The 14151-nt window shown below is 40.3% G+C and overlaps 1 protein-coding gene across 6 annotated transcripts in view; it reads right to left on the bottom strand.

Annotated features, from left to right (window-relative positions):
- ARHGEF12 (Rho guanine nucleotide exchange factor 12) overlaps positions 1–14151 on the bottom strand; it is a 210500-nt gene that overhangs the window by 115821 nt on the left and 80528 nt on the right. For all 6 annotated transcript variants that reach the window (XM_070426256.1, XM_070426251.1, XM_070426252.1 and 3 more), the window contains 3 exons: positions 12044–12142; positions 11352–11401; positions 9115–9172 (listed from right to left, as the gene is read on the bottom strand). In XM_070426256.1, coding sequence (XP_070282357.1) covers positions 9115–9172; positions 11352–11401; positions 12044–12142 — 207 coding nt within the window. The remainder of the gene's footprint in view (positions 1–9114; positions 9173–11351; positions 11402–12043; positions 12143–14151) is intronic.

The raw sequence follows: 14151 nt of genomic DNA, 5'->3' as shown, positions 1-14151 counted from the left end.
CCCACAAACAGGACAACAACAATCAAGACCTAATTATAACAGGAGAGCCCAAAAAACCCGCAAAAGGGTCACTCCTAGGGCACACAACTCAGCAGTACAAGGACACTGGGTCCCACAGAACATTGACTACAAAAGCCCACCCCAAGAAGACTGGGACTCATAGCAAGTATGTCTAATTTATAAACACAAAGAGACAGGAAAAAGGGGAGACAAAGAAACAACCCCCAACTTAAAGGAAAGGAAGGATAGCCAGAAAAATAGCCAAATAAGATGGAGGTGAGAAAGGTATCAGACATAGAGTCCAGAGTAATGTTTATAAAGATGCTCAAGGAACATAGCGAGAATGACAAGGAACTTAGTGGGAACTACATCAGCATGAAAAAAGACAGAGAACTAAGAGCCAGGCAGAAATGAAGACTATATAGGACATCAAGAATACACTGGAGAGGAAACCAAGATGGCGGCATAGGTTAACGCTGGAGTTTGCTGCCTCGAACAACCACTTCAAAAATACAACTAAAAGACTGAACGGACATAATCCAGAACCACAGGAAGGCTGGCTGAGTGGAAGTTCTACAACTAGGAAGAAAGAGAATAGCATACCGAGACTCAGAGGAGGCGCAGTGCTGAAGTGAAATACTAAGGTGCGGAGTGCATGTGGAGCGGGCTGGTGGCTGAGGGTGAGGTTGTTGTTTTCAATCGGGAGGGAGTCTCAGACTCTGAGCTCCAGATCCGGGCGAGTCTCTAGGGACCCAGACTCAAACGGGAGAAGCAGGACTGCCTGGCTTCGGTGGGAACTCGAAGGCAGCTTTCTCTCCGAGGTTTGCAGCGGTTGCTGGGACTCTGAGAGGCAGAGCCCCTGGGGACGGGACTGAGAGCAGCCATAACTGCTCACGCCGCCCGCCCTGTAGATCCCCGGGGACCTGCCCCGCCCAAGCCCTGCACAGAGGCATTTGCCGGATAGCCTTAGGCAAACGCTAGATTAGCACCACCCTAGAGATCCAGCACAGAAGTTCTTCCACTGCAGACACAGCTGATTCTCATAGCCAGTTAGCCTGGAGGTCAAATCACCCCCAGTATTACCGACAACAATCAAGGCTTAACTACAACAAGACTGCGCACAAAGACCACAAGGGGGTGCACCAAGAAAGCATAAAAAAATGCGGAGACAAAGAAACATGACAGAAATGGAGGATATAGAGCTCAAAACCGCACTTTTAAGGTCTTTCAATAATTTTCTAGAAACTGCCGATAAGCTTAATGAGATCTACAAGAAATCTAATGAGACCCTCGATGTTGTGATAAAGAACCAACTAGAAATTAAGCATACACTGACTGAAATAAAGAATATTATACAGACACCCAACAGCAGACCAGAGGAGCGAAAGAATCAAGTCAAAGATTTGAAATGCGAAGAAACAAAAAACACCCAACAGGAAAAGCAAAATGAAAAAAGAATCCAAAAATATGAAGATAGTGTAAGGAGCCTCTGGGACAGCTTCAAGCGTACCAACATCAGAATTATAGGGGTGCCAGAAGATGAGAGAGAGCAAGATATTGAAAACCTATTTGAAGAAATAATGACAGAAAACTTCCCCCACCTGGTGAAAGAAATAGACTTACAGGTCCAGGAAGCGCAGAGAACCCCAAACAAAAGGAATCCAAAGAGGACCACACCAAGACACATCATCATTAAAATGCCAAGAGCAAAAGACAAAAAGAGAATCTTAAAAGCAGCAAGAGAAAGAAACTCAGTTACCTACAAGGGAATACCCATACGACTGTCAGCTGATTTCTCAACAGAAGGGAGTGGCAAGAAATATTCAAAGTGATGAATACCAAGAACCTACAACCAAGAGTACTTTATCCAGCAAAACTATCATTCAGAATTGAAGGTCAGATAAAGATCTTCACAGATAAGGAAAAGCTAAAGGAGTTCATCACCACCAAACCAGTATTATATGAAATGCTGAAAGGTATCCTTTAAGAAGAGGAAGAAGAAGAAAAAGGTAAAGATACAAATTATGAACAACAAATATGCATCTATCAACAAGTGAATCTAAGAATCAAGTAAATAAATAACCTGATGTACAGAATGAACTGGTGATTATAATAGAATCAGGGACATAGAAAGGGAATGGACTGACTATTCTTGGGGGGCCAAAAGGGTGTGGGAGATGCGGGAAGAGACTGGACAAAAATCATGCACCTATGGATGAGGACAGTGGGTGGGGAGTGAGGGCAGAGGGTGGGGTGGGAACTGGGAGGAGGGGAGTTATAGGGGGAAAAAAAGAGGAACAAATGTAATAATCTGAACAATAAAGATTTAATTAAAAATAAACAAATAAATAAATAAGTAAATAGAAAAGAATACACTGGAAGGAATTAAAGCAGGCTTGATGAAGCAGAGGATAGACTAAGTGAATGAGAAGACAAGATAGGAAAAAAATACTCAATTAGAGCAGCAAAAAGAAAAAATACCTAAGCATGAGGACAGTTTAAGGGAACTCAGGGACACCATCAAATGGAACAACATCCACATCATAGGGTTACTAAAGGGAGAAGATAGTGAGCAAGGGATACATAACTGGTTTAGAGAAATAATAATAGAAAACATCCCTAACCTGGTGAAGGAAAAAGCCACACAAGTTCAGGAAGCACAGAAAGTACCAATCAATATGAACCCAAAGAAACTCACTCCAAGGCACATCATAATTAAAATAGCAAACGTTAAAGACAAAGAGATAATCTCAAGGGCAGCAGGAGAGAGATAGTCAGTGATCTACAAGGGAGCTCCCATAAGACTCTCAAATGATTTCTCAATAGAAACACTATAGGCCAGAAGGGAATGGCATGAAATATTGAAAGGAATGAATAGCAAGGATCTAAAACCCAGACTACTCTATCTAGCAAGGCTATTATTCAAAATTGAAGGTGAAATAAAGAGCTTCCCAGACCCCGCCCCCCCCCCCCCAAAAAAAGGCTAAAGAAGTTTACCACCACCAAACCAACAATGCAAGAAATGCTAAAGAGATTTCTGTAAGAAGAAATAGAATGAAGAGAGGACCATAGCCATAAATAATGAAAATGACAAGAAATAAGTACCTATCTCTAATAACCTTAAATATAAATGGATTAAATGCTCCAATCAAAAGACATAGGGGAGATGAATAAGAATACATGATGGATATGAATAATGTCTATAAGAGATAGATCTCAGAATAAAAAGTGCAACCAGAATAAAAGTGATGAGAAAAATTTCCATGCATATGGAAACATAAAGAAAATCATAAGTACAATACTTATATATGACAAAATAGACTTCAAAGCAAAGGCTATAACAAAAGACAAAGAGTCACTTCACAGTACTAAAGGGATTGATCCAACAAGATGATATAACCCTGGTAAACATATATACACTCAATATAGGAGCACCTAAATATATAAAAAAGCTCTTGGAGGACTTGAAGGGAGAGATCAACAGCATTACTTTAACACCCACCAACATCACCTGATACATCTTCCAAACAAAAACACCAACAAGGAAAGAACGACTTTAAATGACTCACTACATCAAATGTATTTAATTGACATTTACAGAACATTTCACCAAAAAACAGCAAAAGATACGTTCTTCTCAAGTGCACAAGAGACTTTCTCAAAGGCAGACACATGTTAGGACACAATGTAAGTCTCTACAAGTTCAAGAAGATTGATATCATATCAAACATCTTCTTGTATCACAATGGCATGAGACTAGATGTCAACTACAATAAAAAAAATCAAGAACAATCAAACACGTAGAGGCTAAATAGCATATTATTAAACAATGAATGGGTTACCAATGAGCTCAAGCAAGAAATCAAAAGCATCCTGGAAACAAATAAAAACGAACACACACCAACCCAAAATCTACGTGACACAGTGAAAGCAGTCCTGAGAGGGAAGTTCATAGCAATAAAGGCCCACCTCAAGAAACAAGAAAAAGGACTCATAAACTATTTTACCTTATAAATAAAAGGATCAGAAAGAGAACAATAAGAAAAGCCCAAAGTAGGTAGATGGAAGGAACAAATAAAGATCAAAGCAAAAATAAATGACATAGAAACTAAAAACAAAACAAAAAGAGCAATGAAACCTAGAGCTAGTTCTTTGAAAAGATAAACAAGATTGATGAACCTTTAGCTAGATTCATCAAAAAACAGAGAGGGCTCAAATAAACAGAATCAGAAATGAAAGAGTTGAACAACTGACACCATAGAAATTCAAAGTATTCTAAAAAATATTATTCAAAGTATTCTAAAAAAAATACTGTGAGAAACCATAAGCCGGCAGTAGGACATCCCCCAAGGGGTCCTTAGCACTGCAGTGGAGGCGGGAGAGGCTCCCGCCACACAGCTGCACTTTGCCATCCATGAGCCCAGCTTGTGGCTGAGCAGCGCTCCCCCTGTGGGAGCGCACTGACCACCAGGGGGCAGCTCCTGCATTGAGCGTCTGCCCCCTGGTAGTCAGTGCATGTCATAGTGATGGTCATTCCATTGTTTGGTCGATTTGCATAATAGCCTTTTATTTCATAAGATGACCTGATATTCTACACAGCAAAGACTACAGAATCCAAAATAAACGAACAAAAAACAACTACTAGAGTTAATAAGTGAATTTGTCAAAGTAGCAGGATATAAAATTCATATCCAGATATCAATGGCATTTTTTAAAAATATTTTTTTATTGATTTCAGAGAGAAAGGGAGCGGGAGAGATAGATAGAAACATCAATGATGAGAGAGATTCACTGATCGGCTGCCTCCTGCACACCCCCCGACTAGAGATTGAGACCACAACCCAGTCATGTGCCCCTGACCGGAATCGAACCTGGGACTCTTCAGTCCACAAGCCGATGTTCTATCCACTGAGCAAAACCAGCTAGGGCTCAATGGCATTTTAATATACAAATAATGATCTCTGATTTAGAAACTAAAAAAAAAATCCCTTTTATCACTGCAATTAAAAAAATAAGGTAACAGGAATAAACTTAACCAAGGGCATAATAGACCTATACTAAGAAAACTATAGGACACTGAAAAAAGAAACAGAGGAAGATACAAACAAGTGCAACCATATTCAGTGTTCATGGATTGGTAAAATTAACATCATTAAAATGTCCATACCACCCAAATCAATCTATAGATTCAATGCACTCCCTATTAAAATACCAAGGTTCACAGATCAAGAACAATCCCAAAATTTATATGGAACCAAAAAAAAACCCAAAAAAGCAAAAAACCCAAATAACCCTCACACACTTGAGAAAGAAAAACAAAGCTGGAGGGATCACAATACCGGATGTCAAGCTACACTACAAAGCCAGAGTACTGGCCTGGCACTGGCACAAGAACAGGCATAGAGATCAATGGAACGGAACAGAAACTGACCCAAGCCTTTATGCTCATTTAATAGTTGACAAAGGAGGCAAGAGCATACACTGGAGTAAAGGCAGTCTCTTGAATAAATAGTGTTGGGAAAACTGTGCAGGTACAGGCAAAAATATGAAACCAGACCACCAACTTAAGCCATACACTAGAATGAACTCCACATGGATAAAAGACTTAATTGTAAGTCATGAAACCATAAAAATCTTAGGAGAAAGCATAGGCCGCAAAATCTTAGACATCTCATGTAACAGAATTTTCACAGAAACATCTCCTATGGCAAGAGAAAAAAAAAATCATAAATAGCACTACATCAAACTATAAAGTTTCTGTACGGCTAAAGAAACCATCCTCAAAATGCAAAAGGAACCCATTGTATGGGAGAACATATTTACCAATGATACATCTCATAGGGGTTAATTTCCAAAATATATAAAGAACTCATACAACTCAACAAAAGAAAGGAAACAATCCAATTTAAAAAATGGGCGAAGGTCAGACATTTCTCCAAAGGGGACATATAGACAGGAACGAGACATGAGAAAATGCTCAGTGTCACTAATCATCAGAGAGATACAAATTAAAACAACAATAAGTCATCACTCACATGCCAGTGTTACCAAGAATGGCTGCCATCAATAAATCAAGAAACAACAAATGCTGGCGAGGATGTGGAGAAAAGAGAATGCAGACTGGTGCAGCCACTATGGAAAACAGTATGGAGTTCCCTCAAAAAACTAAAAATAGAACTATCATTTGACTCAGTGATCCCACTTTTAGGAATATATCCCAAGAACCCCGAAACACCAAACAAAAAGAATATAAGCATCCCTATGTTCATAGCGGCACAATTTATAATAGCTAACATCTGGAAACAGCCCAAGTGCCCATCAGTAGATGAGTGAATAAAAAAAACTGTAGTACATTTACATAATAGAATACTATCCCTATATAACAAAAGCCTAATATGCTAAGTGTCCAGTCATCCAGTCGTCTGTTCAACCAATCAAAGTGTAATGTGTTAATTATATGCTAAGGCTGCTCAACCACTTGCTATGATGTGCACTGACCACCAGGGGGCAGACAGTTAACCGGTCAACCAGTTGCTATGAAGTGCACTGACCACCAGGGGGCAGACGCTCTGACCAGTAGGTTAGCTTGCTGCTAGAGTCCAGCCAATTGGGACTAAGCAAGACGGGTTGGACATGCCCTGGAGCCCTCCTACAGTCCCTCCCCAGCTGGTCAACCTCCTGATTGTGCACCGGTGGGGTCCCTTGGCCTGGCCCGTGCCCTCTCGCAATCTGGGACCCCTTGGGGGATGTTGGAGAGCCAGTTTTGGCCCAATCCTGCAGGCCAGGCCAAGGGACTCCACTGGTGCATGAATTCATGCACCGGGCCTCTAGCCTATATAATAAAAGCCTAAGCGACCATTACAGTGGAATGACCAGAATGACTGGTTGCTATGACGTGCACTGACCACCAGGGGCAGGCGCAGGAACTGCCCCCTGGTGGTCAGTGCACTCCCACAGGGGGAGCGCCGCTCAGCCAGCAGCTGGGCTCATGGCTGGCGAGCGCAGCTGCCATGATGTTACAAGTCTCTCCAGACTCTGCAGCAGCAGGCGCAGCAGGCCAGGGTGGGTGCGAGTGGCGCCTGGCCCCAATTCAGGCTCCTTCCTGGCTGCCTGCTGCTTGGCACAGGGAGGGACGTAGGAGGTTGGCCAGCTGGGGAGGGACCATAGGAGGGCTCCAGGGCATGTTGCACTCCCTGTGCTACATCCCCCGAGGGGTCCCAGACTGTGAGAGAGCACAGGCTGGACTGAGGGACCTGCTCTCCAATGCAGAAATTTCGTGCACCAGGCTTCTAGTATGCTAATAATATGCTAAGGCTGCTCAACCGCTCACTATGATGTGCACTGACCACCAGGGGGCAGACACTCCAACCTGTAGGTTAGCTTCTTGCTGGGATCCAGCCAATTGGGACTGAGTGAGACGGGCTGGACATGCCCTGGAGCCAACCTCCCACATCCCGCCCTGGCCAGCCCAATCGGGACTTGGTGAGATGGCCCTGATAGGCTCTGACTGGGACCAGGCGAGACAGGGCCAGATATGCCCTGGAGCCCTCCCGAGGTCCCTCCCCAGCCCAAATCGTGCACCGGTGGGGTCCCTAGGCCTGGCCTGAGCCCTCTCACAATCGAGGACCCCTCAGGAGATGTCAGAGAGCTGGTTTTGGCCCAATCCTGCAAGCCAGGCTGAGGGACCCCCCACTGGTGCACGAATTCGTGCACTGGGCCTTTAATGTAGCTATGAAAAAGAAGAATCTTTTACCCTTTGAGACAGCCTGGAGGGACCTGGAGAGCATTATGCTAAGCAAATAAGCCAGTCAGAGAAAGACAAGTATCATGTGATCCCACTCATATAGAATCTAATGAATAGAATAAACCAACAAACAAAATAGATCCAGGAACTGAGACGCATGGCACACACTGATGGATCTCAGAGGGAAGGGTGGAGGGTTGGCAGGCAGAGATCAACCAAAGAACTTGTAAGCATCTATACATAACCCATGGACACAGACCATAGTGTGCTGAAGGCCTGGTGGGGTGTGGACCAGGGTGGAGGGGGCAATGGGGGACCTTGTTTAATACTCTCAACAATAAATAGATAAAGTCTGTTACACCATAAGACATATATATATTTGGAGAAGACAGAAAGCAAAATTAACCATGACCAGAAAGACTCGACAGAAGACATTATTTAGTTATCTAGCATGAAGAAGAAATGAGACTTTCCAAGTAAATAACTTCTTTAGGTAACTGATCTTTAAATGACAAAAATCTTTCTCTTAGACTTTTCAATAGAACTTTTAAATGTATAGTTTTTCACAATATTTTTGGCAATTTAACACTAGCTATGGAACTCACCATCAGTTATTTCTCCATGTTTGAGATGCTAAAAAAGGTTTTATTTTTGCACTTAATGGTCATAAGTACTATCATTTGGGGGAATTTTAAGTATATACATTTTTTAAGGGTTTCCGTCCACCTAGGCCCATGGTCGGCAAACTGCAGCTGGCGAGCCACATGCGGCTCTTCAGCCCCTTGAGTGTGGCTCTTCCACAAAATACCACGTGCGGGCGCGCACGTACAGTGCGATTGAAACTTCGTGGCCCATGTGCAGAAGTCGGTATTTTGTGGAAGAGCCACACTCAGGGGCCAAAGAGCCACATGTGGCTCGTGAGTCGCGGTTTGCCGACGACTGATCTAGGCCATTGTGTCCAATCTTCCCCCCTCTCAGGTGGCTTAGACATTTCTTTCAAATATATGCTTTCAATATTACCAAGATGACAAGGACAGCATAACCAACCATATCTATGAAGTGACAGGAAAGAAGTATTTGGTTAAGAATTTTCACCTCAGACTTCCCTTTAATGCAGGACTTATCAAACTATAGCCAAGCAGCTTAACCTAGCCCACAAACTATTTTGGCAAATAAAGCTTTATTGAAACCCAGCCACACCCATTCATTTACATACTGTACAGGGCTGTTTTTGTGCTACAATGACTAAGTCACATTGTAAACCATGGGGCCGACAAAGCCTAAAATATTTACTATCTGATCTATTACAGAACGTGTTTGCTGACCCTTGCTTCAGGGTTTCAGAAAACACAACGGTAACATTCACCTACATTTGATTAACTTGACCACCTCCAAATGGTTTGAATGGGTCACCAGAGTCCCATTCACCTGCAAGAAAATGAAAACAGTCATGTCAGATACACTCTACAGACACGTGGGTGAACTGATCTCAGGAATTATTATGCCTGGCACAATCAATTACAATATAGGAGATGGGGCTATGTATATACTAAAACATGTATATGCATGATTCAATATTCACTTTTACTGCTGTCCCATAAGATATACTCGGCAACAAAATGAACGTGAATACAAAACCAGGCCTGACTGAAAGGGCCTTGCAGCATATTCACCATGACAGATAATGGAACATAACTTACCACAGATTTACCAGCCTAGACAGTGGAGGGCTCTTGCAAATAGAAAATATCTCTTTGCCTTTAATTATAAATTCAGTGATTTGTTAAAATCATAATGCATTGTTAAAAGATAAAAAAATTATTTCCAAAATAATATTCAACTTACTTTTAGTTTCCCAATTATGACCTAATTTTTACAAAGAAAGTATTTTCAGAGAGGCTACATGTAGGAAATATTATCCAAAGTCTCCACTGAACAAAACAAAGTAAGGTAAAAATATCAAACAGGGATCTAACATTAAAACTAATTTTTCTCTGATTTTGATAAGTTAAAATACTATCAGTGTATAAGACAGAAGTACAGGTACACTCATCATGACCACCAGAGACTACCTCTGGTAATCATGACGTTTAATCCTGGACACTATCCTAGCATATACACACCACATACACAGACGCACAAAACATAAAGTATTACTGTCTTTTTCTGTAAAGCAATACTTTTCACTGTATTTTGTATATCTTTCATTAGAAGTATACACATTCTTCAAAGCTGCAGATAAAATGTAATTTATTTCTCTAGCTCTCAGTTTATGCATAATTAGGTTGTTTATAAGTTGTCAATATGAGGAAGCTAAAATGAATTTCCCTGTACACATTTCAGGGTTGTACACTTATTTCTTTAGATATATTCCTAAAAGCAAAATTGCTGGTCAAAGGTAATATACTTACTTAGAGTACATAATTTTTTATACATATTCACAAATTTCCATCCAGATTTTACCTAATTTATACTCATGACTAGCTTATGAGAGTAGCTATTTTACCATACCCAAACTATACCTAATACATAGTATCAATCTTTAAAACTTCTGACAACCAAATATATTTTCACGTATCTTTAATTTAGTAGTGAGGTTGGACATATTCTTATTAATATATTACTTATTTCCATTACTTTGGGAATTGCCTGATAAAATTATTTGCCCATTTTTCTATTAGTTTATTCTTTTCTTAGTAATTGAAAAGTGCTCCTTATAATTAAGGATATACTCTGCAATATGTTTCAAGTATTTTTTCCAGATTGTTCTTTGTAAGTATGTTCATGGTGTCTTTTCCTGGGTAGTAATTTCGTTTCAAGAAATCAAATGAGTCAAGTATCTCAAGCGTCATTACTAACTAACCCATTCTTTCCTCCTGGTCAGATTCAAGGCTGCTCTGGGCTCTCTGTTCCACCGATAGACCCACACCGGACCAGGGCCACTGCCTTCATTAATCCACCCCTGTCACCTCACACAAACCCACACACAGAACACTTTTTTCATTAGCAATTCTCATACCTTTGTAAAGTTCATTTGAAAGAATAATCAGACAAGTAATAGCATACCTCACCAATTCTAATAGCATATTTTACTATTACTTGTTAAAAAATAATATGGAGAGAAATGATCTTTACAACAGTGAATTACATTCCTACCCAGGAACATATATGACTCTATTTATTCAAGCCCTTTTTATGCCTTTCAGTATAGGGTAATATTAATTTTTTTTTATATATATATTTTATTGATTTTTTTATGGAGAGGAAGGGATAGAGATAGAGAGTTAGAAACATCGATGAGAGAGAAACATCGATTCAGCTGCCTCCTGCACACTCCCTACTGGGGATGTGCCCGCAGCCAAGGTACATGCCCTTGACCGGAATCGAACCTGGGACCCTTCAGTCCGCAGGCCGACGCTGTATCCACTGAGCCAAGCCGGTTAGGGCATATTAATTTTTTTTAAGTGAGTTTTTATAGCCCACAAATCCAACATACGTAATGTGCTGCATTTTACAAAAATCCAAGTGAAAAAAATAAAAATATGGCTAATAGATGCTGTTTTTTTTTTTAATTCTACCATAAATTCTATAGTAGTCGTTTCCTTACCTTGATGATTCGATCACCTGTCTGTACTCCAGCCCGCATGGCTGCTCCATCTGTAAGAGAAACTAATTAATTAAAATGTAACTCATTTGCATTGATTGACAATGTTTTTGAAAGAGAGGAGCATAATAAAGTGCTTATGATCATGGGCTGTAAAGTCAGACTTAGGTTCAAATGTGGCCCCTGCCACTCACTAGTTGTGTAACCTTGTACTGATTTTATGTTTTTTTACTCTAAGCCTCAATATCACCTATAAAATGAGAATAAAAAAATACTACCTCAAATTACAGCACCCAACATGAAGTAAGTATATCTTATATGGTAATAGCAGTAAAAGATATGGTTGTTGTTGTTTTGGAAAAAAAATAAGATATTTTTGAGCCTATAACCATCTGCTTAATCTGTCTCTACCAAACAACTCTAAAGAAATAATATTCAACAAACCTCTATAAGTGATGATGCATAAAGTATCACGACAAAGAGTATTATGATTTCTAAAACTATATATAAAGTGGAAAGAAAATCAACTTGGGGGGAATTCATGCCTAAAACTATGACACTGAAAACAAATTTAGCACCACAGGTTACATAACCTGCACTGTATATGGCTGTGTCATTCTGTGCAATAGATTTTATTTATACTTTTCTGTTCTTACTCTGCTCTTGAGTGACAAGACAGTTTTAAAATGCCTTGCCTTCTTTGACAGACTGTACGAAGACTGGGTTGTCTCCACTGACCGTCAGCCCAAATCCATTGTCACCCTTCTGGATGATCACACAGCGCTGAACAAGACCTGCACAGGAACCACAAGACAGCGAGAAGGAAGAGAGAAACAAAGAGAAAAAGGATAATAATTACATAGTAGCAATGAACTGTATTCTTTCTGGAGAAATACAAGGTAGCACATGAAACCCATCTATAATAATAAAAGCGTAATATGCTAATTAGACCGGATGACCTTCCGGATGAAGCCAGGGCTGCGAGAGAAGCCCGGGTACCGGGTGCCGGGTGCCTGCTGGCGGCCACGGGGAAGCCTGGGTCCTGGGTGCCGGAGGGAAGCCGGTGCCAGCAGCCGGGGGAAGGAAGGCCTACTCTTGCACGAATTTCATGCATCGGGCCTCTAGTATATAAAATAAGAGCACTAACCCCATGAGCAAAACAAACATAAGAACATCACAAAGCCATATATATCTATATATAGGTCTCTCACTGGAGAGGCAGCGTAGAATGGGCCCGAGATGAACAACAGCTCTGGCAAACGGGAAAGAGAGAGTATTAGAGAGGAGACATCTGTGCTATTATTCGTAACATAAAATCCTCCCCTACCACCCTGTGTTTTGGTGCTCTTAACCACCAACCCCCCGTAGTCCCCAAAAAAACAACAACAACCAAAACATTTTGGGACATTAAGCTAGAAGCAGCCCATAGTAAATTCTAGAGAAATCCAATTTCACTCTCAGGGAAATATACTCAGAAACACAGACTATATAAAGGAGGTGCTTGCAGAGCGCCTGCAGCTTTTCTCCCAAAAGAAAGAGAAAAAAGGGAAAGCTGCAAAGGGCAGAAAACCTTGGCTCAAAGAAAAAATAAATAGAAAAGAGAAAAAAGTAGGAAAGATAAAGAATCTGTGAGGTCAACCAACTCTTTTATCTCTTTCATATACTGACCTGATTCCTCCAGGAGCATTTATTTTCCTTCCAGTTAAACAGCAAATGGAAATTGTCAAGGCAGGGTGAGAGGAAGAGGACCCCGTCAGAGGATAGTGATGTCCCACAACAGAAGAAGCCTGGTTAGTGCCCAGCTCTTTTATTATGGATCAGATATGAAGATCCTCAACTCTGTGTTAACCAAAGACTTAATACATACTTTCAGTTTTACAGAATCTAATCATTTCACCAAAAATCAATATACAGCCCTAGCTGGTGTGACTCAGTTAGTTATGCATCAGAGGTCACTGGTTAGATTCCAAGCCAGGGCACAAATCCAAGTTGTGGCTTAATCCCCAGTAGGGAGCGTTCAGGAGGCAGCCAATGGATGTTTCTATCCCTCTCCCTTCCTCTTTAAAATCAATAAAAACATATAAAAATCAATATATAAACAGCTGTAAAACAGCAGGTATAACAATGGTTAGAAAATATTCTTCAAAATAAAAATTTTTATACAGAGCCATGATCTTTTACAAAACAAAGAGTATGTTAAAGACTGCATATTTCTATATATATTTCTTGCTGTTAATGGAATGTCACAAGTATTTGAGCTACTGCAGATGAAAGGAAATAACTAGATGCCAGCATGAAAAATATGAACCTTAAATTTTAACTCATAACCCTATATAAAATTTAACTTAAGCAGATCATGGACCTAAACATGAAGCTAAAATATTTCATGAGAAAACACAGAAAAAAATCTCCAAGACCTTAGGGTAGGCAGAGATAGTTGAGGATGCAAAATGTACCAACTAGAAAAGAAAAAAAACTAGTAAATTGAACTAAAAATTTAGAACATCTGCTCTTCTAAAAGACACTAAGAAAATGAAAAGGCAAGCCAAAGACTGGGAGAAAATATTCACAAAACAAATATGTAAGTTTATATCCAATAACATATTTAAAAAAACTCTACAATTTAAAAATGGGAGACTTTTTTTTTTTAAAAAAGGACTTTTTTTCCCTTTTAGAATGATGTGCTAAGTGAAACCAACATTTAAACTGATAGTTTAAAGCACTGCCAGTTGGCAACCGCTGCTTTAAAAGGGACAAAAGATTTGAATAAACAAATCACAAAGAAAGAAATACCAATGCGTGA

The sequence above is a fragment of the Myotis yumanensis genome, unplaced genomic scaffold (genome assembly GCF_028538775.1).
Source record: "Myotis yumanensis isolate MYYU_CA2020_CCGP unplaced genomic scaffold, mMyoYum1.0.hap1 SCAF_10, whole genome shotgun sequence".
In the NCBI taxonomy this organism is placed as follows: domain Eukaryota; kingdom Metazoa; phylum Chordata; class Mammalia; order Chiroptera; family Vespertilionidae; genus Myotis; species Myotis yumanensis.
The sequence above is the reverse complement of the archived record's forward strand: the minus strand, read 5'-3'. Positions and strand labels throughout refer to the sequence as shown.